Source organism: Lipotes vexillifer, unplaced genomic scaffold (genome assembly GCF_000442215.2).
Source record: "Lipotes vexillifer unplaced genomic scaffold, Lipotes_vexillifer_v1.1 scaffold496, whole genome shotgun sequence".
NCBI lineage: Eukaryota > Metazoa > Chordata > Mammalia > Artiodactyla > Lipotidae > Lipotes > Lipotes vexillifer.
Window position 1 is genome coordinate 10,048,357 of NW_006786690.1, and position 26,472 is coordinate 10,074,828.

Genomic DNA, 26,472 nt, shown 5'->3' on the forward strand with positions numbered 1-26,472 from the left:
GGAATATGAGAGCTCTTGTCCATACCTATTCCTATTGAAGACACCTTTCTGTCCCTCCCTGCTTGCCCTGCCTTCGAGGATTAGCTAGCTCCAGTGTTAGTTAACCTCCTGCTCTGCAGCTTGTTCTTGACATTCCCACCCCACCCCATAGCATTTATTGATTTCTTAGTTGTGTATTTCTAAGCCTCTTTTACTACAATGTCTATCTCAAACCCTTTCACTCTGTATTATAACTACTCATTTACCAGACTCCTAAAAGTCCAAGACTAGATTGATTTTTGTAAACAGAGCCTAGCATGGTGCCCAATATGTAATGGATGTGTGACTCCAGAAAATTATTGATTTGAATTATCCAAGCAACTGAAATTAATGCCTAGGAAAGTACACCAAGCTCAATAAAATGAAGGTATTAACTACATTCAGTATCTAAGAGGGAAATGAACATTTCTGAGAAAATATTACTTTGTTGGAAACTGCAAAGTATGTCTTTCTTCTTTAATGTTAATCGCTGTTCTAGCCAAGACTCTAGGACTTTGACATATATTAATAACCTGACTGAAAAATCACTGGTAACTGTAAAAACAAAAACACTTCATGGATCCTGTCATCTAGAACTTGGTAGAAGATGATTTTTTTAAATAGACATTTTTCTGGGATGAAAGCAAAAGCACAATTATAAAACATAAAACAGTGCTTTAAATATCTAACAAAGTCCAGAGTGTGGATTTTGCACTATTCAATTTCATTCATAAATCCTATAATTGTGAATACCTGCATCAGTGGCTCCCAACTGGGGCCATTTTGCACCCCAAAGGACATTTTTGGTTGTCCAACTGTGGGTGGGTGGTGAAGCTTACTGCCATTTAGTGAGTAGAAGCCAGGGATGCTGCTAAACATCCTATGGTGCACAGGACAGCCCCACAACAAGGAATTATCTGGCCTCAAAAGTGAATAGTGGGGGTTTCCCTGGTGGCACAGAGGTTAAGAATCCGCCTGCCAATGCTGGGGACACGGGTTCGATCCCTGGTCCGGGAAGATCCCACATGCCACGGAGCAACCAAGCCCGTGCACCACAACTACTCAGCCCGCGTGCCTACAGCCCATGCTCCGTGACAAGCGAAGCCATGGCAATGAGAAGCCCGCACACTGCAACGAAGAGTAGCCTCCCCCTGCCCCAACTAGAGAAAGCCCACGCATAGTAACGAAGACCCAACGCAGCCAAAAATAAATAAAATTAAAAATAAATAAATTTATTTTTTTTTTAAAGTGAATAGTACCAAGGTTGAGAAACCCCAGTCTACATGACCTTCTTTGACCGCTTTCCCTTCTTCTGAAAATCCAACATGCTAATTTTAAGCTGCGATTCAAATGCAGGATCCTTACAGTCACTGTTCTTCCTTATTACTAATATATCACTTCATAAAAATCTTTGAATAAGTCCAAACTTACAGGGGGAAAAGAAAAAAAGGTCAACTTCTAAAGATTAGACTGAGAAGAAGCTGGGATCCAAAACGTTCTGATGTCACTCGATTCTGGCAAACATGACAAAAAGAGAAACTGCAAATAGCTTTTTACAGTATGTGTTTTGCCATGTCAATAGCAGGGTCAAAGTATTTGTAGACAAAACTATTTTATAATTTTGAACAAATAATGGGTGAAATATATAGTACTGCTACCCCTACTCTAGTAAGGCTTACATCAATGATAACTATTCCAATTCATGTTAAAATTGTTTCTCAGCTCAATAGCTTTGTTTACCCTCAAACTAGGGTAGTTTAGGGCTTCCCCGGTGGCGCAGTGGCTGAGAGTCCGCCTGCCGATGCAGGGGACACGGGTTCGTGCCCCGGTCCGGGAAGATTCCACATGCCGCCGAGCAGCTGGGCCCGTGAGCCATGGCCACTGAGCTTGAGCGTCCAGAGCCTGTGCTCCGCAACGGGAGAGGCCACAACAGTAAGAGGCCAGCATACCACACACACACACACACAAAAATAAGATGGTAGTTTAGTATCACAACTAGATTTTTTCTCATCAAGTACCATGGTCAGAGAATGAATAAAACTTCTATTCTGCATAAAGAGCTTAAGGGGGTATTTTGTCTTATACTTTAAGACATTTTTAAATTTGCCTTTAAGAATGAAAACATAACTCAACAGCAAAAAAAAAAAAAAAAAAAAAACGATCAACCAACCAGATGCAAAAATGGGCATCTCTGAACTTGAACAGACATTTCTCCAAAGAAGACATAAATGGCCAAGGCACACATGAAAAGATGCTCAACATGACTGCTACGGAAATTCAAATCAAAACAACAGCAAGATACCATTTCACACTCATTAGGATGGCTATTATCAAAAAACAGAATATAACAGTGTTGGCTAGGATGTAAAGAAACTGGAACCCCTGTGCACTGCTGGTGGAAAAGTAAAATAGTGTAGACACTATAGAAAACAGTATGGTAGTTCCTTAAAAACTTAACAGTTGCCACAATTATTCAGCAATTCCACTTCAATTTTTTAAAAATTGAAGGCTTACAAGTTTTGGCATTAAAAGCATAATTTCGTGGTTTCAAATCGAAGTATTCTAATAACAATAGTAAAAATGGAAAGCGGCTATGCTCTTATAAATCTATCACTAAGAATAGTGTGGCATATTTGCTGGTGGGCTTTATGGGACCCTAAAAAACTCCCTAGTTAACTTTAAGAATTATAAGATGATGGGTTAGCAGAGACCTAGTCACAAAGTGCAGCTTACCATTTTTTTTTTTTAAACAGATTTTTGGGGGGCAGATATGTGATCAGATTCTGCTACAGATTCTGCTAAGTACAAAATTCACAGAGGATAAAGTGAAAAAATTATTTTTCTACATATTCTGTGTCCAAAATACAGCCCTTAGGGCCAAGAGTACTTCTGTCTTCAATTCCAAAGAGCCTAGGCCTGCAGTGTCATTACATTCTTGGCAATCCCTTAAGACTCACAAAACCTGCTACTCAGGTAACTCAAAGCAAAAACCATCAAACATGCAGGCGCCCTAGAAGTAATAAGCAGATATAACACACCTGCCTAAGGAACAAGAAATCTTTCTGTATGGCAGCAAAGCACTTAGAACATCCACGGGATGGATGCCTCACTCAAGGGACAAACTCAGGAGAAATCTAAACTGTTAATTTTAACAGTGGGATTTCTTACTTCCTTAACCACATGCAGTATAAAAGCTAGATATATTTCTTATATGAACAATTAAATGGTTTAAAAGGCATAAGCCAAGAAAGCATACAGATCATGTGAAACCGTTTTGTTGCTGTTGTTGTTTTTAAGTTCCAAATGGTTATGTACAAATGCCGTAGCCTTTACCAAACCTACAAGTAAATTTGAACTTTGGGTTTTGCCTTTTTCCAATTTAACTTTGGTGCTAATTACGTCTCCTTACTATCCAGAATAAAAAAGTTTGCTATTTCCCACTTCTGAACTCTTTGTTAAGGCAGCTCCATACTCAAGAGGTTAGAAGGGCACCTAACTCCCCACCAGGAAGCCTAAAGCCACCCACTGTTTGATGCACTTGTTTAATTATTTATAAATGACTTCAAATTACTCACTAAGAAACTCCAACCTAAAGTCCTTCTACTTAAACAACTCCTCTGCAGTTTCTTCCAGGGGAAACAAACACAAAGCTACACTCCAAATGGCTCCAACCACCATGACACAGCACATTCAGGAAGCTACTGTGCCCCTCCCCACACAATCAAAAATAACATTCAAAGAACCATGGAAGACGAGCATCTATAAAATGTGTGTCTTATTCTAATTCCAACACCAGAACTCCACGCCTGTTAACAGACACATTTTAAACCTCTATCAAAAGTATCAGCCATCGCTTCAAAATTACCTTCAGATTAATGGTGTGTGTGTGTGTGTGTGTGTGTGTGTGTGTGTGTGTGTGTGTGTGTGTGTGTGTGTGTGTGTGTGTGTGTGTTTAATTTAAAAAAATTACTCTGGTTAAGATGACTTAATTTTCTTCTTGGGGGATTAAACTAATTTATTTGGAGACTTAAATATTAAAGTTTTTCAACAGCTGAGACAATCCCTTGGCCACCCTGGAAATCAACATGCATTTTAATGTTTTAGCCTGACCAATCCTAAATTTTTTAAAGACAGAATCTGCAAAATAGTTCAATATATATTTTAAGCTTATAAGTCCCAAGAGCTTTTTCCATTAATCCATAATTTCAAAAGAGTAGAAGGGTGTTGAGAATGAAAATAGTGGACTCTATTCTTTAAACAAAATGAAAAGAAGTAAATGGACACACAAATTACTCCACGACATTCTATCTTGACAGAGCTCATTTCTATTCTGTGCTGTCCAACAGAAATTTAATAGAAGTCAAAAATGTAACTTAAAATTTTTAAATAGCCACACTTTAAAAAGTAAGGGACTTTTACCCACTGGTGGTCCAGTGGATGAGAGTCTGTATTCCCAATGCAGGGGCCAGGGTTCAATCCCTGGTCGGGGAACTAGATCCCACATACATGCCGCAACTAAGAGGTCCACATGCCCCAACTAAGAGGTCCACATGCCGCAACTAAACATGCTGCAACGAAGATCTCAAGTGCTGCACTAAGATCCGGCACAGCCAAAATAGATAAAAAGTAAGAACAGGTGAAATTTAATAACGTATTTTCTTTAATGTAATATACTTGAAATATTATCTCAACATGCGGTCAACATAAAAACCAGTAATACTTTTCTGTGTGTGATATATCATCAAAATTCTGTATTTTTAAAAATAGTTCTACTGGGGCTTCCCTGGTGGCTCAGTGGTTAAGAATCCTGCCGATGTAGGGCACACAGGTTCAATCCCTGGTCCAGGAATATCCCACACGCCATGGAGCAACTAAGCCCAAGTGCCACAACTACTGAAGCCCACACACTCTAAAGCCTGTGAGCCACAACTACTGAGCCCTCATGCCACAACTACTGAAGCCCATGCGCCTAGAGCCCATGCTCCGCAACAAGAGAAGCCACTGCAATGAGAAGCCCACGCACCACAATGAAGAGTAGCCCCTGCTCGCTGCAACTACAGAAAGCCAGCACACAGCAACAAAGACCTGACGCAGCCAAAAATAAATAAAATTTTAAAAAATATAAAAAATAAATAAAAAAGGGGCTTCCCTGGTGGCGCAGTGGTTGAGAGTCCGCCTGCTGATGCAGGGGACCTGGGTTCGTGCCCTGGTCCGGGAAGATCCCACATGCCGTGGAGTGGCTGGGCCTGTGAGCCATGGCCGCTGAGGCTGCGCGTCCGGAGCCTGTGCTCCGCAACGGGAGAGGCCACAACAGTGAGAGGCCCGAATACAACAAAAAATAAATAAATAAAAGTATACAATAGTTTTTAGTATATTTATGGAATTATACAATCCTCACCATAATGTAACTTTGGTACATTTGCATTGCCCCAGAAAGAAACCTCATACCTATGAGCAGCACTCTCCATTCTCTTCCATCCTCAGCCCTAGGTAACCACTAATCTACTTTCTGTCTCTGTAATTACTTATTCTGGACATTTTACATAAAGAGAATCATATGATTCATACCATCTTCTTTCACTAAGCACTTTTTTGAGGTTCATCCATGTTATAGTGTGGATCAATATTGGTGCACAGACTAGCCAAATTTCAAGTACTCAACAGCCATATGTGGCTAGTGGATACAGTACTGGACAACCTAGTTCTAGAACCAGAAAGCTCCCCCAATAAACAAGCATATCAGCCTTAAGTAAGAGACCATGTTAGGAACTTCCCTGGTGGTCCAGTGGTTAGGATTCCAAGCTCCCAATGCAGGGGGCCCAGGTTCGATCCCTGGCTGGGGAAATAAGATCCCACATACCACAACTAAGCTCAGGTGCCACAACTACTGAGCCCATGTGCCACAACTAGAGAGCCCTCATGCCACAACTACTGAGCCCGTGCACTCTGGAGCCCATGCAGCACAACTAGAGACAAGCCCACAACCCGCAATGAAAGATCCCATGTGCCGCAACTAAGACCCAATGCAGCCAAATAAATAAATATTAATAAATAAATTCATTAAATTAAAAAGAGTGTAACTCAGATTCTTAGGAAAAACCAACTGTTTTGCAAAGTTAATTTTAAAATGTATTTCACTATCTTGTCTACCTGGAAAGAGGAAGTTCATTCATCCTACAAAGTAGACTTTTAGGAAGATGTTCCACAGAAATGACTTTATACAATTTGTAGCAGCAGGAAACCCTAACAGCATTTAGATTAAGTAATGACTAATAATTTAAGTAAATAAATTATCAGAGGGTGCTCTTTCCATTTTCTCATAGGAGAAGCAATCACAAAACTACCCTTTAGGGCTTCCCTAGTGGCACAGTGGTTGGGAGTCTGCCTGCCGATGCAGGGGACAGGGGTTCATGCCCCGGTCCGGGAGGATCCCACATGCCGCAGAGCGGCTGGGCCCGTGAGCCATGGCCGCTGAGCCTGCATGTCCGGAGCCTGTGCTCCGCAACGGGAGAGGCCACGGCAGGGAGAGGCCCACGTACTGCAAAAAAAAAAAAAAAAACTACCCTTTATAGATAAAGGCAAGCACTTAGGTTGTAGTCTAAGACACAGATTTTTTTTTAAAAGAATGAGAGGGTGTGGGTAATGAAATCTTGGCTAATTCTGAGCTTCAGAAAATGCTAATGTTTATTTTAAAATGAGAACACCACATTTTCCTTTAGTTCTGTGCATGGATGATCCCTTTGTTCAGGGCAGGGTAAAATTATACCATGACTTCTGAGAATGACCATAGAAGGCCTCCAAGTGAAAACAACCCAAAAAGGATAAAAGAGAATAACAAGGTCTCTGAAACTGCTCTGAGCAAACTTTCACCGTAAGTAAAAAAGACTAACAGAGGTTTCAATGTCATTCCAAACGTTTAAAACATAAGCAAGGTTACAGGAACTTACATTTTCTATATAGCCCTGGCGCTGATGAAGACAAAAATAAATGTACCCCTTTATTTGTGGCTTTAATATTTCTTAGTGACTTCCGAGTGTTCTCTGATCAGGAATTAGGCCACGTTTAACTCCCTTGTCAAAGAGGAAAGCTGACAGAGAGGCTATGCACAAAGCAGTCATGACACTAAAAATATGCAATTTAAGCACTTTTTTAAAGAGTTTGCTTCTAAATCAAATACAATCTAGCATAGCATTTTTAATTTTAAAGTTTGTTGTTTAGGACTTTAATGTGAATTACTTTTTGTTAATTTTTAAGGCAACATTTAAACAATTTACTTCAAGGTTAAATTAAAACTCACAAGATACCAAGTCACAAGTTTACCCCAGAAACCTATTTTCATTCCTTCCACCTATCAATCAATCAAACCAAAATAAACTCCAGCACAACCCCAGCGGAAAGAATGAAAAGGGGCATGGAAGAGAGTTCTTTACTGCAAACAGACTAACAACTAAAAGCAAGTTCCTGGGGAACTTTGGTAATTAATTAATTTTTTGGTAATGAATTCTTTAATACTAAACGCAGACCATGCTGTGATGTATCCAAGCAGCAGCATGACAGAAGCTGTTTTTCAAGCCTTAGTTTCTAAGGGGCATAAGACAGAAAGTCACAGTTAAAGCAAGGGAGTAATAAGGGAAAGATGCACTGAAAATAGTAGCATTCACACCAGCTTCCAGCCTTCGGCTCCTGAACCCTTTATTTGAAGTGCCTCCTTCCCATGAACAAACCCAGGTTAACTGGCACCCACTTCACAGCCTCTACTCCCCTAAGCAGCCGGTCACAGTGCGCAAGCCCCGCTCCCTGGGCTGAGGGCCAGGCAAAAATTCTGGCAAAATAAGGAAGCCTCTGGGAGGTGGCAAGCAGCCAACTCAAACTGGATGATTCCAGTTTAGTCTGGTTTGAGTCACAAACAAGCAGTTCCTAGCTTTCCCCACCATATTCAGAGGCACTGGCTGCTCAGGCAGCGCACAATGAACTCTCCTCATTTATTCTCAGATCTAAGCCTGCCTCATTCTCATTTCCCTAGCAGCAGAGGCTCGAAATGAAAGCAAGGTTCCCAGTACAGCAAATATGGGTCAGTCCCGCACTTGTTTCCGAAGCCAACTGCCCATTCCACACAGAACGCTAAAACCGGCAACAACTACACCTCTCAAAAGCCTTACTGAAATGCTGTACTTGACAAAAAAAGGAAAAACAGAAAGGAACTAGTCTGATTTATAAATCTCCATAATGAAAGTTAAGCCCACCAGAGCAATTAGAAAGCAAACACTTCCATTTTCCATATTTAGCACAAAAAAAGGCTTGGCTGGCTAACATGACCCCAAAAGGCAGAAGTGTGTAGCTTACTGCCCAGTAACAAACTATACAGTAGCCTACAAAGGAATGTTGTTTCCAAAATATGGGCTCTTCATTTTGCCTGCCACTGATGAGAATGGAAAAAAATACTACCAATAAAATAAAAATAAAAATAGGGACTTCCCTGGAGGTCCAGTGGTTAAGACTCGCGCTTCCAATGCAGGGGGCGTGGGTTCGATCCCCAGTCGGGGAGCTAAGATCCCACATGCCGTGCAGTGCAGCCAAATAAATAAATAAAAATAAAAATTTATGTATACATTAATATATACGGGGGGTGTATTTCTCTTCAAAGCACACACGGCTAAACAGAAATTATCTGTCTACTATTCATTATTATAGATGAGATCACCTTTGATGATAAAACTTCAGACAAATGTGTTTTTATGAGTAAGCACTGCAACCATCACCAAAAAACCCACTATTAATTCCTTTAACAACTTTAAGAAATTGACTCTTACTTCATATATGTATTTGTTTAAACTGGTGCCATATCTGACAGGTTCTAGCACGTAATATATATCATAACAAATTATATAGCCAGGTAATAAAATGAGCATTCCTTCCCCCAATCAACATTCTAAATAAGCATACTTTAAGAGAAATGGAAAGTACACTGTCACTATCACTCTGATACATGCATTGCCACCATATCCAATAACCACCGGGAACTACATTTTCAGCTTCATCCATATTCTTCCACAAAGCTTCAGAATGACAGCAATTTTGAAAATTTTTCTACATGAATTTGAAAGGAAGTTCTCTCTCATAAACTAAATGAACTGCAAAACTTCCTCATGAAATCAGACAAAAGGATATTTGAATAAAATTCCCCCTCTAAGAAATCTAAAACATCTAGATCAGGACTTCCCTCGTGGCGCAAGAATCCTCCTGCCAATGCAGGGGACACGGGTTCGATCCCTGGTCAGGGAAGATCCCACATGCCGCAGAGCAACTAAACCCGTGCACCACAACTACTGAGCCCACACGCCACAACTACTAAAGCCCGCACACCCTAGAGCCCATGCTCTGCAACAAGAGAAGCCACCGCAATGAGAGGCTGCGCACCACAATGAAGAGCAGCCCCCGCTCACCGCAACTAGAGAAAGCCTGCCCACAGCAACAAAGACCCAATGCAGCCAAAAATAAATAAATAAAAATAAAACGTCTAGATCATTCACAAAATGATTAGCAAAATTGGTCTTTGTTAAAAAAAAAAATTAGGGACTGTCGTGTTAATCCTTATTTAGTAAAAAGGGTCACATTCCCTTTTAACTGTTGTAAAACTCCAGAATTGGTCAATATTCTAATTACTATTTAACTATAATTCAGGTAAAATATTCTTATATTGTCTAACAGAAAAAAATACGGTTGTAGACAACTTTTGATATATTTTATTCATTCATTCATTCATTCATTTTTGCAGTGCGAGGGCCTCTCACTGTTGTGGCCTCTCCCATTGTGGAGCACAGGCTCTGGACACGCAGGCTCAGCGGCCATGGCTCACGGGGCCTAACCGCTCCGCAGCATGTGGGATCTTCCCGGACCGGGGCACGAACCCGTGTCCCCTGCATCGGCAGGCAGACCCTCAACCACTGCGCCACCAGGGAAGCCCTGATATATTTTATTCAAAACATATAAAAGAAATATACAAACAAGTTCTACAAATAATACCAGCAATAAGAAATACTTTTCATTTCCCTTTCAATAAAAAGTAATTATTCTAATGCAAAGCTAATATACTGGACAAGAGATGGGCATAAAGCATGCCGTTATCTTAATTCGGCATCAGAGTTGAAAAGTCTGATTGCCTGCAGGTCTATAGGCTTTTCTTTTTACATTAAACAAACACCACAAAGACTATTTCACATGCTAGTTTTCCTGTCCTGGAACTGATACTGTATGTGTGTCTTTTTCTCCCACTTCCTGTCTCCAAGCTTCTTCCTTACATATTCCAACTTATGAACCCAGGCCCTGGGCAGTGAAAGCATGGAGTCCTAACCACTGGACCACCAGGGAACTCCCTACATACAGTTTTTAAATCAACTTATTTCAATTCTTAAAATCTACTTAAGAAGAAAGCTTGCTCTAAAATTCTGATTTTTTCAAACAGGTAAACTAAGCACAATTTAAGGCCACAGAGCTTACTGAAAGCCACAGAGACAAGAGACAATGAGATATCACCCACTACAGTTATTTTCATGTAGTTTTTCTGTGCTTACTCCTACTACATTTATTTTAAGCGTTTCCAACTAAATGCCTATTTCTGTGATTAGAAAGAATAGAAGTCTGTAGGTTACTTGACATATTCTTTAGACAAACCAAAAGGATTCAGAGGAACAAAAAGCAAAAGGCTGACAAGACACCTCCAAAATTTTTAAGGGGGCAGAAGATGGGGTTGACTTTCATAAAACTGTGAAGATGCACCTAGCCATAGACACCCAGGTTAATTTAATTACATGTTAACTCTTAATTAGACATATGTAGATTTTGTTTTGGATTAGCCACAGCCAATGTTTAATCCAAACTGGCTCTATTTTTGGGACTCCATACAACCAGCTATTTTATTTCATAAATTTGGTGCAAAAAATAAGCAATATCTGTTAAACAAATAGATGGCTGAATATAAACTCAAAAGTTAACTTTAGGACTTCCCAGACGATCCAGTGGTTAAGACTCTGCACTTCCAATGTAGTGGGCGCAGGTTTGATCCCTGGTCGGGGAGCTAAGATGCCACATGACTCACAGCAGGGCCCCCCCCTCCAAAAAAAAAAAGTTAACTTTATCCTGAAAGAAGATTTAGGGAAGTAATCTATTGAGGGGGAAGGGATAAAATAAAAAAAGGTTTTGGATTATCCAAATCTCAACTCCCTCCCATTACTTTTTCATCCATTTCCCCTCATTCATTCTGTAAACCTTTACAGGATATAGAATCAAGGGCTAACTGCAGCTCCAAAGGAGCCAGGAGCCCTTTTCAGCAATCTGGTGAAGTCTATGGACTCCTTTTCAGAATAATGTTTCTAAATGCATAAAATAAAATAAATAGGAATTAAATGGAAACAAATTATACTGGCACAGTTATTAAAATGTTTTAAATTTCTGTGATACAGTAATGTCTTTATTAACATTAAATAACAATACCTAACACTGAGTTTAATAACTATTTCCCAGTAATGATTAATATAAGCCCAATTTTGAGATCTCTGCAACTATAATAATCATAAATTACCTGTGTATTTATACTGAGAACAAAGTCAGTCATACTGCTAATCTACTGTTTTTTTGTTGGCTACTTTCATATAATGGGAGGCAATGCTTAATTCACTTTCAGGTTAGTGAAAAGATGTAATTTTTTCCCCTGCATCTAAATTCAGGGACCAAAAAAATAATAATAATAAAATTTAAAAAGGGAATTCCGTGGCAGTCCAGTGGTTAGGACTCCGCACTCTCACTGCTGAGGGTCTGCGTTCAATACCTGGTCAGGGAACTAAGATCCCACCACAAGCGGCACAGCACAGCCAGAAAAAAAAAAGGTTCAGGGACCCTGAGCCAGCCTAATCATCTTTGGCTGTGATCAAAGTAAACAACGGAGGGCTTCCCTGGTGGCGCAGTGGTTGAGAGTCCGCCTGCTGATGCAGGGGACGAGGGTTCGTGCCCCGGTCTGGGAAGATCCCACATGGCGCGGAGCGGCTGGGCCCGTGAGCCATGGCCGCTGAGCCTGCGCGTCTGGAGCCTGTGCTCCGCAACGGGAGAGGCCACAATAGTGAGAGGCCCGCGTACCGCAAAAAAAAAAAAAAAAGTAAACAACAGAGAAACAAATCTCAGTTAAAATTACTTTAAGATAGGAAAGGATATTATGAACTAATTTAATTTCAATAAATTCTTCAACTCCTGTAGCCTGAATTAAAACAAATTCTTAACAACATAACAGAAAAAAAAAACTGATAGGGAACTACAGAAATAAAATACGTTCAGCTTCAATCAAGGACTTAAAATAAATGCTTCTGTGAAATTTATGTATTTAAATTTTTATGCTGAAAAGCAAAGGGACTCCCTAAATGACCAAGGCAGAGGAAGAAAATAGACATACAGCAGCACAGGGCTGCACACAGGAAAGTGTGTAACATTAAGCCCCCCTCCTCCCCCAAACTTCTCACCAGCTAAATACTGTGAATAGTTTGGCAGAAACATTAAGTGTATCATTTATAAGGACTTCACAACTAGACTCTCATCAATCCCACATTTAGTCATTTGAAATGCACTGCTAGGAATCTGTTCACCAAAGCTGTAACAATTAAGGGGGATGGAGGATGATTAATTTCCCAGTCAGTCGCACAGACAGAATAGAAACTTTTTATAGATAAAACAAGCTATATTTTGTCTACTATTACATGTTGCTTTTAAACATTTTTAAGAACTTGGAATGTCACCATTTCACAATCAAGTTTTAAAGATTACAAAAAAGAACTTAGTTCTTCCAAAAGCGCATTAAACATTCTGAGTTGACAAAACACCTCAAAATATTACATTCTGAAATCAATATAATTATAGAGGAAAAGAGGACATCTGATAAAAGGGGGGATGAACCCAGGGATAATGAATATACTCTGAACACCAAAGGATTTTATTTCTCTGTACTTGCTTCAATCACAATATAATGACCAAATCTTTTAACTATTTACATCAATTTTGCTTTTACCTTCCTATTAGCTAAGAATTGTATCTAAGTATTTCAACTATTTGAACTTGTACTCAGAGAAGGGCAATAAAAACACTTGGTTGGCTCTGCAGTGTGCACAAAAGAAGACCTGGCCCTGTTCTTACAGGATGACACCAAAAGGCTCATCATTTGGTCATATCTTCAAAAAAAGTTGATGCTGTTTTTCATAAATCAACATAATCTGATTCTTAATACAACGTCCCTTCGGCTTTTCCCAAGTTAGGCACTCTCATAGTCCCAGTTTGCCTTCTCCGAAATACTGAGTCTCCTAACTGGAATCTCTGTCTTTCCTATTCTAAGGCCCCAGATGCCTTTCTAAAGCAGATCTCAACAAGGTATTTCCCTTCTCAATCCATCAACGGCTCATCTCTGCATAAAGAAAAAAAACCAAAAACATTAGCGTGGTTAAGTCATACTAAATTATTTGCTGTTCTCAAAACATTCTTCCACCCACTCGAATCTCTTCAAGTTGCTCCTTCTGCTCACAATGTTCCCTGTCTATAGCCTAAAATTCGTCTCTTCTTGTTGAAGAGAAGAATACATATCCTTCACAGCCCTAAATCATAAAAACTGCCAGCCCTAAGTATGGATCAGGCAGCTGACAGAAGAGAAAATATCCTCTACGGTTGTAATTTAGTCCCCATGTAGATTTTCCAAGCTCATCCTGCCTTTGTGGCAGTTATCTTTCTAAATGTAAATATTCAGAAGCATATAACTGTTTCTTTTGATTATGTAAATAGGGAATTACCTCCATCAAATTCATCAGATCACCTCTGGGTTCAAGCTTCTGAGCCCACAGTGCCAAGGGCCAGATCTCAAACCACTGTAACTCCCACCGAAGTACAATGCCATCCTGAAAGCCGTGAATTATGTTTCACCTCTAACTTCCACACTTCCACAATTGGTTGACTCCTCAAAAAGGTTTGATCCAGTGGAATGCAGTGCCATCCCTTTAATGAGGTAGGTTTGGGGAAAATGACTAAAAACTTGAGTATCTTAGACAATTCTATATAGAAGAAAGTGAATCATGACAAGATTTTATAATCAATTTATAGAATTCAAATGAATACTGTCAATCATTTAACTCAGTAATATACCAAATGAAATCAAAAGTTAAGGATTTTACCCATGTCACAGAGCTGCAAAGCTGAAGCCAGAAACTAACTCTCCTGACTTCCGAAACTAAGTGCTTCTTTCATTATAATATGCTACATCTTCTAGAATGTTTGAATTATATCTAGATAGAGATATAAAATGTTTCCATTTACTGTTTTGAATTTGAAAATTTAGGAGGCCTAAAAGGAGCCATTTATCAATTCCATGATCATTTACTTTTCTTAAATTAATTCTAAACAGGCAATACTAAAGGAAAAATAATCTGGGCATTTTTAATCAGGTTGAAGAATCTGTATCTTGTAGATTTAAAACACACACCACCTGGGACTTCCCTGGTGATCCAGTGGTTAAGAATCGGCCTTGCAATGCAGGGGATGATGGTTGGATCCCTGGTCGGGGAACTAGGATCCCACATGCCTCGGGGCAACTAAGCCCTCACACGCCCCAGCTACTGAGGCTGTGCACTCTGGAGTCCTCGCAACACAACTAGAGAGAAGCCAGCACGCTGCAACGAAAGATCCCGCGTGCCGAAACTACGACCCGACGCAGACAAAAAAATAATAAATAAATAAATAAATAATATACACACTACCTAAATTTAAAACTAGAATATCTGAGATTAACAGATTGAATAACAATCACTAGAAATGGGAAATACTCAAAAGACTATCAACATGTGAAGTACTGAATAGCAGTAATAATTATAGCTAGCAGTTATTAAAGGTTGTATTTATTTAACATATATGGGTATCAAGCTAAGCACTTTACATATTTTTTCATTTTAAAATTCAAAATAACTTTATGAAGCATGGTTCTTATAAAAGATGAGAAAGCTGAGTCCTAGAGAGCTTAAGTAACTTGTCCAAAGATTGTAAAAGTAGTATACTGTCTACCTTGATCTATTATTTTTCAAAACCCATATACCCAACTTCTAAGCTGTTTCTTGTTCAGGTTATTTTCAATTTATTATTTTCATCTTTGGAATAAAACTCCTTTGTAAAAAAATTCCCAACTAATGAAATGAGCTTACTCAGCCTTAGTGAACAGCAAAGTTAGAACTTGAATTTAAAGAAAGCTTTCCTACTTGAGCTTATAAATTGACTACCACCTTGATGTTAAAATTAGTTAAAATATACATAAGTTAATTTATACATTGATAATAAGTGTGTCAACAATATATTTCACCAATACATCTTTACCCAAACAGCGCTTTTATAAATTTTCAACCAAATAATAGAAATAGTATTATATACCTAAGAAATTAAGAACTTTTAGAAGTTCATTACGTGGCACAAGATTTGTTTCATACAACTAACGTTACTACTTTTCTTCCTTTTTGGCAATCTTAATGTTGAGCAACTGGAGGATGAAACAGTATTTGCAAATCATCATTTAGCTTTAAGTACTTGGGAGAATGGTTAATTCAATGGCCACAATGCTAATCAAAGTTTCTTCATTCATTATATACATGATGCAAGATTACTTTCTTTTAAAAATATTACTATACTAAAAATCAGTAGCACTGAAAGTAGCAAATTTGTAACAATTTATTCAACAGCTCATCTGTTACAACAAAAGGCTGTTAACCTACCTGTCACTGCTGGTACTACTGCTGCTGCTGATTGAATCACTACTGGAGGATCTACTCCTAGAGCCGCTGCCGCTAGGGGACCTTGCGGGTCTAGACGCTTGGCTAGCCAGCCTCTGAGGAGATTGATTTCTAGACTGGGATGAATGTGGTGAGCGACTCCTGCTGTGCTGGTAATTCCGCTCTGGCCTTCTGCCTCGTACCTCCCGGGTAATATCATCCCTGTAGATATCCCTGTGTACCACACTGGGCAGTGTAAACTGCTCCCGAGCCCTAGGTTCGTATCGGGGGTCATGAGCATCAAAACGGTTTGGACTTCGACTCCGAGAAGTATAATAGAGCCCATGTTGTAAAGTCCGCTCGCGAGGATCTCTATAGTAATCCTGATCGTAATGTCTTGTCCGATCAAATCCTCCCGTCCCCCGTTCATGGTGTCCATAGGCACTATGTTCATAAGCACGCTCCCTGTTATCTGAAGCCCTGCATTTAGGAGGGGGGAAAAATATTTAATCAATCAGAAAGGGGAAAGCAAAACTAAAAGCAAGTCATGCAAACATTCACTTGAGCATTGTCTTTGTCTTTGCAACTGGTCATTTTCTAAACAGCATTAACCTACTTAGTAAGCAAACACTAATAAGCTTAACATTTTACTTGACTCCAAAACTTATTTTCACAGCTGAGAAATCACTGTTGTAACTATATATTGGACTTTCATGACTAGTGTTCTGCAAGTCAGTTGTTCTTTTTATTAGGGATTTTCCGGCTTATATACAGAAATATACATATGCCATCTCCTGTTTATTTTAAATTTAATGGAACAAGAAGAGACTTTCATTTTAATATGAAAGTTTTCTATACTTTCATCTAATTAAAATATATACCAAACTTTATTTACTTTGCAAGTGTATTTCAGGCAAAATTTCCATGATAGATTTCTCACACAGACATGAAAGCCCCATTGCAGTGCATGCCCATGTCCCAGCAATAGGAGGGCATTTTCAAAGAAGTACAGAAAAAAATGTTAAGTGTAACTTTTTCTTATTAACTTTCAACTTCTTGGGTAATTATAAAAATTACTAAATTATGTAAATTGTTGTGCCCAAACAATCACATTTAATAATAAAAATGGAATTTTTAAAAGAAAATCAAACCAAAAAACCACTTGGGATATAAAAATATTGGGTTGCTACATGCTATTCTATGATGAACTTTACTAATTAAAGAATAATGGTTATTTTATCTTCTTGTGCTATCAAATTCCACATAATTTTTAAAATGCCTATTCCATGATTCAATGTGTTAATGTATTACTTAATGGTTACAGGAAATATATTCTCTTAGGGTTCAGCTATATTCAAATTGCCTCTGATGAAATAAGTCAACTTGAGAAACAGTTAAGATACACTAAACACTGCTATTAGCAATGGTTTAACTTTAAAAAATCTTCCTGTAGGGCATGAATACTTGTCAATCGAAGAGTACAAAAACTGTTGCATGTACAATTACACACATGCAATTACGTGTTAATATTAAAAACCGATTCCAATCCTACAAAGAAATCTTATGTTCTCTACTTAAGAGAGTTCCTAAAAGACAATTTCACTTGAATCTCAAACATGAGGTTGAGTCTCTTCTCAACCTTACCTTTGGGTCTATCTTCTATCAAAAGTGATTAAGGAATTATGAAAGACACAGAAGAATTAGAATCTCTCCAATGAAGAATATGTGGCAAAATCTTACAACTAATACTATGTCCCCAATACGTGCTTTAGATTCCAAATCTCTCCACTAACACCACCATTTCACTTAGCAACCATACCTTCTCCTAGGCTGTTTTTTCTTTTTACTGCTATTATTAAAAGCAACTGGCATGGCAAAAATTCAGTATTATCTTTCCTACTTAAATATATTAAATGACTTTCTCCTTTTTTATTCACTATTTCTGGAATTTGAATAAATATTTCAACTTCTAACAAACAAGAGGTGTTCCTTTGAGACAAGAGAAAATTTCATAAATAATTCCATTAGTACCCTATCAAATGTTAATCAGTAAGAGCTGTTATTAATGATATAACAGAAGCAACAGGCAATAGTTCTAGGAGAATTACTGCTACAGCTGATATTTTATAAATATGCAAAGTTCTTAACCATTAGGAAGACACAGAAGGCAGGCACAAGAGCTAGCAGAGCTGAAATCTAATAGCTATTCTTTGATTCATCTATTAGTACTAAATGATTCTAGAGTTAGTGGGAAAAAAAGAAAGTTTGACTTGGGTTAGGAGAGGGGCTAATATACACAGGTCAGGACATACCAACCTTTTCCAAGTGTGGAAACACGACCTATAATCCCAATTAAATCTAGGGAGAGAATTGTGAACATAACTTCCCCAATTTTGGCCCCTCTTATGGGGGTAATCCACCTTCTTAATGGGTAAGGGTGTCAAATGATATTTAGATGAACCACAAGGAAAAAAAAAATCTTAATGACCAGATAAAATAATTCCACTGGAAGCAAGCAGTCCCAGACAAACTGTAACTCTCAAACCCCCAGACTTCTTTCTTGAGATAGCAGAAAATTATAAATTGATCCACATTCACAAAAATGTCCAGCCCTAAGTATGAATCAGGCAGCTGACAGAAGAGGAAATACCCTCTACAATTCCACCAAATGAGGAAGGCACAGTTGCTCGCCAACAGTTCACCTTTGTAGCCATCCAGCACAGTCAATTTTGATTGCTGTATCCACAACTGATCATCACCATGTGTTCAAAGCTAAAGTACCTTTAATTGGACAGCAACTTGCTTAAGAAACAAGATAGTAATCCTCTTCTCCTGGGCTAATGGAATCTTGACTGCACGACATCCCATACATTCCAGCAAATAGAAAAGAATGGCTATATTCCAGGATTTAGGAACGTCCATCATCTCAATTTTTCCCCATTCCATCAAGGAGTATAATTCCAACATGGAAACTGTGTAGATCCAAAATGGAAAAATGAAGCATTGCCTTCACTCTTCATCCAAGTACACATTTCCAGGTTAAAGTATTGTTTGTAGAATCCAAGAGGTTGAATCATATGGTCTGCTAGGTTTTTTGGTGACAATCCAATTCGTTTGTACACTTTGTGTAGTGAAAACTGAGAAGCAGATATCAAATTCTAAAAGAATCTGTAGGCTCTAATATTCCAGAAATATTCCATATAGTACAACCACAAAATCTGTAGCCAAGTAGCTCCATCAGGTAGAAGGGATATATCCAAGGAAAGACTTAACATTATCCAAGAGAAGGAATAATTAATTCTAGAAGACAGGTAACTCCAAAAATGATGCTGCAATACAAAATCTTCCATCACTTTATATCTCAGGAGTAGATATCCAACCAGCTGCAGGAAATATCCTCTACGATTCCATAAGATACCAGCCACTGGGATAGAAATCACTTCCGTTTCCAACCCAAAATAGGAAACATTGAGAATGCCCAAAACTTTAAATCCATCTGGGGCCCCTAAATACGAGTTTCTGTTTCACCATATCAAATACAAAATACCTGCCTACAGAAACCTTGGAACTTACCCATCAAGTCTCCGCTCATAACGTCCTTCTCGTGCATGAAGTGATGGTGGGGGGCCATAAGCAGGCCCTCCACCACCTCCTCTGAACCCAGAAACCTCTCTACTACGAGATGCTATGGAAACTGTATCATCCAATCCCCGAGCAGCGCTCGGAATGGTGCCTGGTTCATTATAATCCGTGCGTAGGTCTCTATCTCCCATTTTGTTGACTGAGTTGTGAGCCTTCTGTGCACTTTTGATGTCCACAAAATCCACAAAGGCAGCCACTCCTCCTTCAGAACCCCTCTTGGGGAGAATTTTGACACTTTCCACGCGGCCATATCTGAAAAAAAATAGAGTCAACATTATTGTTGCATAGTAATAATTTTCCAAAAATAGTTTTAAAAACTGTTATTTTTAAACAATTTACATTATGCCTGTATGGGGGAGGGGTTGCAAGTTAATTTAAAATGGCTTTTAAACTCACATTTTTCTTTTTTGAGGCAAATATTTACAAACATTTTTACCACATTATTTTATTGCTCTAACTTTTTAAATATAGTATTTACTATAAACTGCCTTTTACCTTCCTGGAACACTTAGCTGAAATGACTCTCAGAAGTTTTTAGGAATTTTTACATTCTAAAAAAGGATATTATACCTAAGATAATCAAAGTAACTTACCAATCTTAAGAGATTTTCATTAAAGTAAAAACTGTAGCTAAAAATGGCTATTTTACAGATCTCATTTTAATTTAATTCATTAAGTGAAAATGATCTTAGTGAAAAAATGAGATGACTTCAAACACTCCTTACTGGAAGGCAAAATAAATTCAAATATTTTGTGCATTTGCAAGTGTGTCTAGTTTTTAACGTAATCTTTTGCCATTTAATTCTCTTTTCCAGGGGATTAAAAGAAAAAGTGTTAAAATTTATAATTTATGTATAATTGTTATTTATATAAATTAATAAATCAGAAAATCTTTTGACAGACTCTTATGTATACTTATAATTTGGCATTAGAAAGAAGGGCACAGCACTTTTAAATATAGCACTCTTACATGCTAACAATCCAGGATCATAATTTTTTTCTTTTTTTAAAAATTTATGGCTGCACTGGGTCTTCGTTGTTGTGCACAGGCTTTCTCTAGTTGTGGTGAATGGGGGCTACTATTTGCTGCAGTGCATGGGCTTCTCATTGTAGTGGCTTCTCTTGCTCTGGAGCACAGGCTCTAGGCACACAGGCTTCAGTAGTTGTGGCACACAGGCTTAGTTGCTCCACGGCATGTGGGATCTTCCTGGACCAGGGCTCAAACCCGTGTCCCGTGCATTGGCAGGCGGATTCTTAACCACTGTGCCACCAGGGAAGTCCCCAAGATCATAATTTTACACTTCCCCTGAAGAAGCTGACAACATTATCAGAAAGCCGAACTTTCCTTTTATATCCTCCAGTATGATTTAAGTTATTACCTCTCAGAAGGGAAATATAATCCTAAAATGCAGTTTCATCAGGCAACTGAACTAGATGTAACGAAATTACTTGGGGTAAATTAGCTGATGAAAGGATCTCTTAAATTTGGGGGAAAAATAGAAACTGAAATAGTTCTTTCCATACAAACATTAAAAAAAATACCTTCCAATGTATCTGACAAAGGACTTGTATCTAGAATATAAGAAATCTTACAACTCAACCTATTTTTTAAAAATAGGGAAGATGGGCTTCCCTGGTGGCTCAGTGGTTAATAATCTTCCGGCCAATGCAGGGGGCACGGGTTCGAGCCCTGATCTGGGAAGATCCCACATGCCTCGGAGCGGCAGCTGCTGAGTCTGCGCTCTGGAATCTTCGAGCCACAACTACTGAGACCCGCGTGCCTAGAGCCCGTGCTCCACGACAGGAGAAACAACCGCAACAAGAAGCCTGAGCACCGCAGCGAAGAGTGGCCCACGCTCGCCACAGCTGGAGAAAGCCCACGTGCAGCAGCGAGGACCCAACACAGATAGATAGACAGACAGATAGATTTGCAAAAATAAAAATAGGGAAAACACTTCACCAAAGAAATACAGATGGCAGATAAGCACAGAAAAAGATGCTCAAAATCAGTAGTCATAGGGAAATACAAATCAAAACCACAATAAAATACCACTTCACATCCACTAGGACTGCTATTAGAAAAGAGAACAGAACAAAACACGTATTGGCAAGGATATGGAGAAATTTGAAACCTCCTGCATAGCTGGTGGAACTGTAAAATGGTGCAACCACTGTGGAAAGTGGCATTTTTCTCCAAAAGTTAAGCACAGAATTACCATATGACCCAGCAATTCCATTCCTAGGTATATACCCAAGAGAACTGAAAACTGGGGCTCAAAAAGATACATTGCACGAATGTTCACTGCATCATTATTCACAAAAACCAAAAGATGGAAACAACCCGACTGTCCATCAATGGATGAATGGATAAACAAAACGTGGCATATACAAACAACGGAATATTATATTAAAACATAAAAAGAAATGAAGTTTCTATACACACTACAACATGGATAAACCTTGAAAACATCATACTAAATGAAATAAGCCAGACACGAAAGGACAATTAGTTTATGATTCCACTTACATGAAGTATCTGGAATAGACAAATTCATGGAGACAGAAAGTAGAACAGAAGTCAACAGGGACTGGGGAGACACAGAGTTTTTGTGTGGGATGAAAAACATTCTAGAAATAGATAGTGCCGATGGTTACATAACATTGTGAATGCACTTTTTTTTGGCCATGCCAAGCAGCTTGTAGGATCTTAGTTCCCCGACCAGGGATCAAACCTGGGCCCTGGCAGTGAAAGCGCTGAGTCCTAACCGCTGGACCGCCAGAGAATTCCCTGTGAATGCACTTAATGCCACTGAATGGTGCACTTAATGCCACTGAATGCTACACTTAAAAATGGTTAAGATAATAAATTTTGTATATTTTAACACACACACACAACTTATCACTTAAGCCCAAGACTACACAGGTTTTTCTATTAGAAAGAAGAAGAAAAGAGGGAAGCATCGGCCAATTCCCCATCAAAAAAGTCAGTTAGCCAAAGCATAATACAGGGAAAACAAATATTTAAGCTTAAATTCTTAATAACAAAGAGCTAAATGCAATACTGAAAAGAAGGACCAAATACTTAATGCATAGATTATGCATGTAGAACAAAGTCAAATGGCCCTCCGTCCTCAAAAGGGTAGGCTCACAGTTCCCATAATTTTTACATAAGGAGAGTACACTCTGGAAACAAAATACAAATTTATCTCCAAATTTAACATAACAGAACTTTATCAAGTATTACATTACTCTTCTATACTAAAAAAAAAAAAACCTGTTAACTCTTCACAGCCATGAGAACTCAGCTGGTAAATGTAAATGTGATGTCCTGATTTTATCTACTCTTTCCAAAACAACACAGTTCCTATAGTATTCGAGTATTCCTTAAGTATTCAAATGCAACATTTACTGACATCTACTAATTAAAAAAGAAAAAAGAGCAAAAATAATAAAACCACAGTTAAATAGTGTTTCTTTTTTTTAAACATAAAGCCTTAGTTACATGTTTTCAGAGAACCTATGGAATAGTCTCCAGTAATATGCACAAAATATTTTCTTAAATTACATAGTCAAAGGTTGCAGTAATAAGTTAACTCATTTGTAATTTTTAAAGAATCAAGAAAACCTAATTTTTTTAAAAATAAGAAAATTAAGAAAATGTGCTTGATTGCTACAAGCTGCAGTATATAGCAATCTAATGGGTTTGTCTTCAAAAACACAATCAAAAAACAACATTAAACTGGTTTCTGTTTGGTCAAAAATATTCACCATCAAAAAATATTAAATTGATCAACATACACTATAATAATTCTACGTTTTTAAGAGAGAATTTTAAAATAACCCAAAACAATGCCAGATTTGCTGAGATGTTTGGTCTTTCAACATGTGACTATTTATATAGTCAAATTTATATAGTCCTTAGCATTTCCTTGAAGAATATAATTGCGGTGTATTAATGGCCTCACATTTTACATTTGAGAGCATCATGATATACTCTAATGTTTTTCCTCCACTATGAGAAAAGAGTAGGGTTCTAATCCTGAATCAATTATTTTTAATTTTATGGTTCTTAGCAGGCACTGTTGTAGGCACTTGATGCATATCAGGGAATAAAACAAAGATCCCTAGTCTCATGGAATTGATTTATTTACAATTTTCAGCTCCTTGATGTGTGAAAAGAAGATTCCTCCTATTCTAAACTTTTCCTCAACTCTATAAGAAACTTACTTTGTTAATTTCCAAAGCAACACCAAATACGTAGAGCTAAAGATCATTAGTATGCTAAAACCCAATGAATTCTCTCAATACCCTTTCTTTCTAAAAGTTACTACATTCATCTTTTATTAGCTGGTTTATCAATAAGAATGCAATTATTAATTTTAATCCTACCTTTTTTTGCAACTGACCCTACTAATAATAAGCAATAACAAAGAATAGCCACTATTCGTTTTCACACAAGTCTTCCTACTACAGAAAACAATCCTCCCCAAGTCATTCTTGAAACATTTACCTGTTATTCAGGATAGACTTACAGAATTGTAATGAGGAGAATATCAGCCTCTTTGAAGAGGCATGCAATTAACCTAAAACACCCATTCATCTAAAACCCAGTACATCACTTTCCAAAGATTACATATTTTATCAAACTATCAATTCTTTGCATATTGCCCACTTTTCTACCCTTCCACACCATCATGGATAAGCTGTTCCTTATTCAAAAGAAAACGATCAATAAGTATGAATAGACAGAAAGCGAAAAGCAAATGAGCATGCTATAAGGGATAAAAAGGCCTAAGAGATGAGTATTACAGTCTGATTGGGTGACCTCTAATAGTAGAAACAATAAATGTTTATGTTTACTTATTATTATTATTTATTTTTATTTTTTTGCCGTACGCGGGCCTCTCACTGCCGTGGCCCCTCCCGCTGCGGAGCACAGGCTCCGGACGCACAGGCTCAGCGGCCACGGCCCACGGGCCCAGCCGCTCTGCGGCATGTGGAATCCTCCCGGACCGGGGCACGAACCCGCGACCCCTGCATCGCCAGGCGGACTCTCAACCACTGCGCCACCAGGGAAGAGCACTTATTTTTTATATTATGAAAATATTCAAAATCATTCCTCTTCCAAACTCAGACAGTTGAGTCATAAATATATCCATTACAACCACCAAATTATCTGCAATAATGCAGTAACATCAACACTTATTTATATAACCCTTTCATAGTAAAAAAATTTTTATGAAGGAATTACTAATTTATAAATCAACCACTTGATCCTATATTTAAACCAAAAGACTGTTTCCCCTCTATGTTAGAGCTTTATTTTATTTTCTATACCGGTGACTACAAATACTTCAAGAATGCCAAAAGGCAGAATCCCCTAGAAACTTAAATAATGCATCATAACAGCATTTAAATTGGAGCTGGCCACATTTTTCCTACATAATCACAGGTCAGATTTTTAAAATTTTTTATTGTGATAAAATATAACATAAAATTAGCTATTTTAACCATTTTTAAGTGTAAAATCCCAATCTTTTCAAATTAATCACGGCTATTTCTTGTCATCAACAAAGTAGAGGCAGACATTAAAGCTACCTCATTCACAATTACTGATACCACCCCATACTTCAAACCATTAAATGTCGTAAGTAGCTCAGAATCATATACTCAGATGGCAAAACTCCTGCAATTTGGACATAACCAAATAAGATAGTAATATTTTTAATATGTCATATGTCTCATTATATCAGTTAAAGTAAGTTAAAATCCAAAAGAAGAACTTGTTTTAACAATTATCTAGAATGACAAAGATAAATTTAAATTATTAGCATGACAATGATAAACTACAAGTTAACAGTTTTACTCTATCGAAAGACAATGATCAAAAATTGATATAAACCCAGAAAATATAAAATATTTGCAAATTATTTACCTGATAGGAGCTCTTACAACTCAACAATGAAAAAGACATAATGCAATTTAAAAATAGGCAAAGGATATAGACAATTTCTCTAAAAATATATACAAACAACCAATAAACACACAAAAATTTGCTTAACAACATTAGACTTTAGGAAAATAAAAACCAAAACCACAATGAGATACCATTTCACATGCAATAGGATGGCTAGAATATTGATAAAAACGACAGACAATAACAAGTATAAGGAGAAATCTAAACCCTAATAAACTGCTGGTGAGATTGTAAAATGGTACAGCCACTTTGGAATTCAATTTGGCAGTTCCTCAAAATGTTAAACTTAGAATTACCGTATAATCCAGCAATTCTACTCCTAGGTATGAACTGAAAAGAGAAGTCCATATAAAAACACATACAGGGCTTCCCTGGTGGCGCAGTGGTTGGGAGTCCACCTGCCGATGCAGGGGACACGGGTTTGTGCCCCGGTCCGGGAAGATCCCATGTGCCGCGGAGCGGCTGGGCCCGTGAGCCATGGCCGCTGAGCCTGCGCGTCCGGAGCCTGTGCCCCACAACGGGAGAGGCCACAGCAGTGAGGGGCCCGCGAACCGCAAAACAAAACAAAACAAAACAAAACACATACAGAAATGTTCACAGTATCATTATTCATAATAGCAAAAAAAATGGAAACAAACAAAATGTTCAACTGCTGAGTGGAGTTTTTAAAATGTGGTACATGTCCATACAATGGAATGTCATTTGGCAATAAAAAGGAATGAAGTTCTTATACATGCTATAACATGGATGAACCTCGAGAACATTATAAGGGAAAGAAGCCAATCACATATTTTATGATTCCATATATATGTGAAAGGTCCAAAATAGGCAAATACACAGAAATAGAAAATAGATTAGTGGATTCCAGGAGCTGGGGAGAAGGAAGAATGGGGAATGACTGCTAATGGGTATGGGGGTTTCATTCTGGAGTGATGAAAATGTTCTGAAATTAGTGGTGATGGCATAACTCAGCAAATATACTAAAAACAACTGTACACTTTTCAAAGGAAAAATTTTATGCCATGCGAATTATATCTCGTTAAAACTGTTATTAAAAGAAAA

General features: G+C 38.1%; 1 protein-coding gene and 1 non-coding gene across 2 annotated transcripts in view; one reads left to right on the plus strand and one right to left on the minus strand.

The window, feature by feature from the left end:
• SPEN (spen family transcriptional repressor) overlaps window positions 1–26,472 on the minus strand; it is a 79,999-nt gene that overhangs the window by 35,464 nt on the left and 18,063 nt on the right. Inside the window, exons 2-3 of the mRNA XM_007459278.1 lie at window positions 19,365–19,685; window positions 15,795–16,271 (exon numbers count right to left, since the gene is read on the minus strand). Coding sequence (XP_007459340.1) covers window positions 15,795–16,271; window positions 19,365–19,685 — 798 coding nt within the window. The remainder of the gene's footprint in view (window positions 1–15,794; window positions 16,272–19,364; window positions 19,686–26,472) is intronic.
• Window positions 5,790–5,862, plus strand: TRNAW-CCA (transfer RNA tryptophan (anticodon CCA)). The gene has a single exon. It is a non-coding gene; the product is annotated as a tRNA-Trp (tRNA).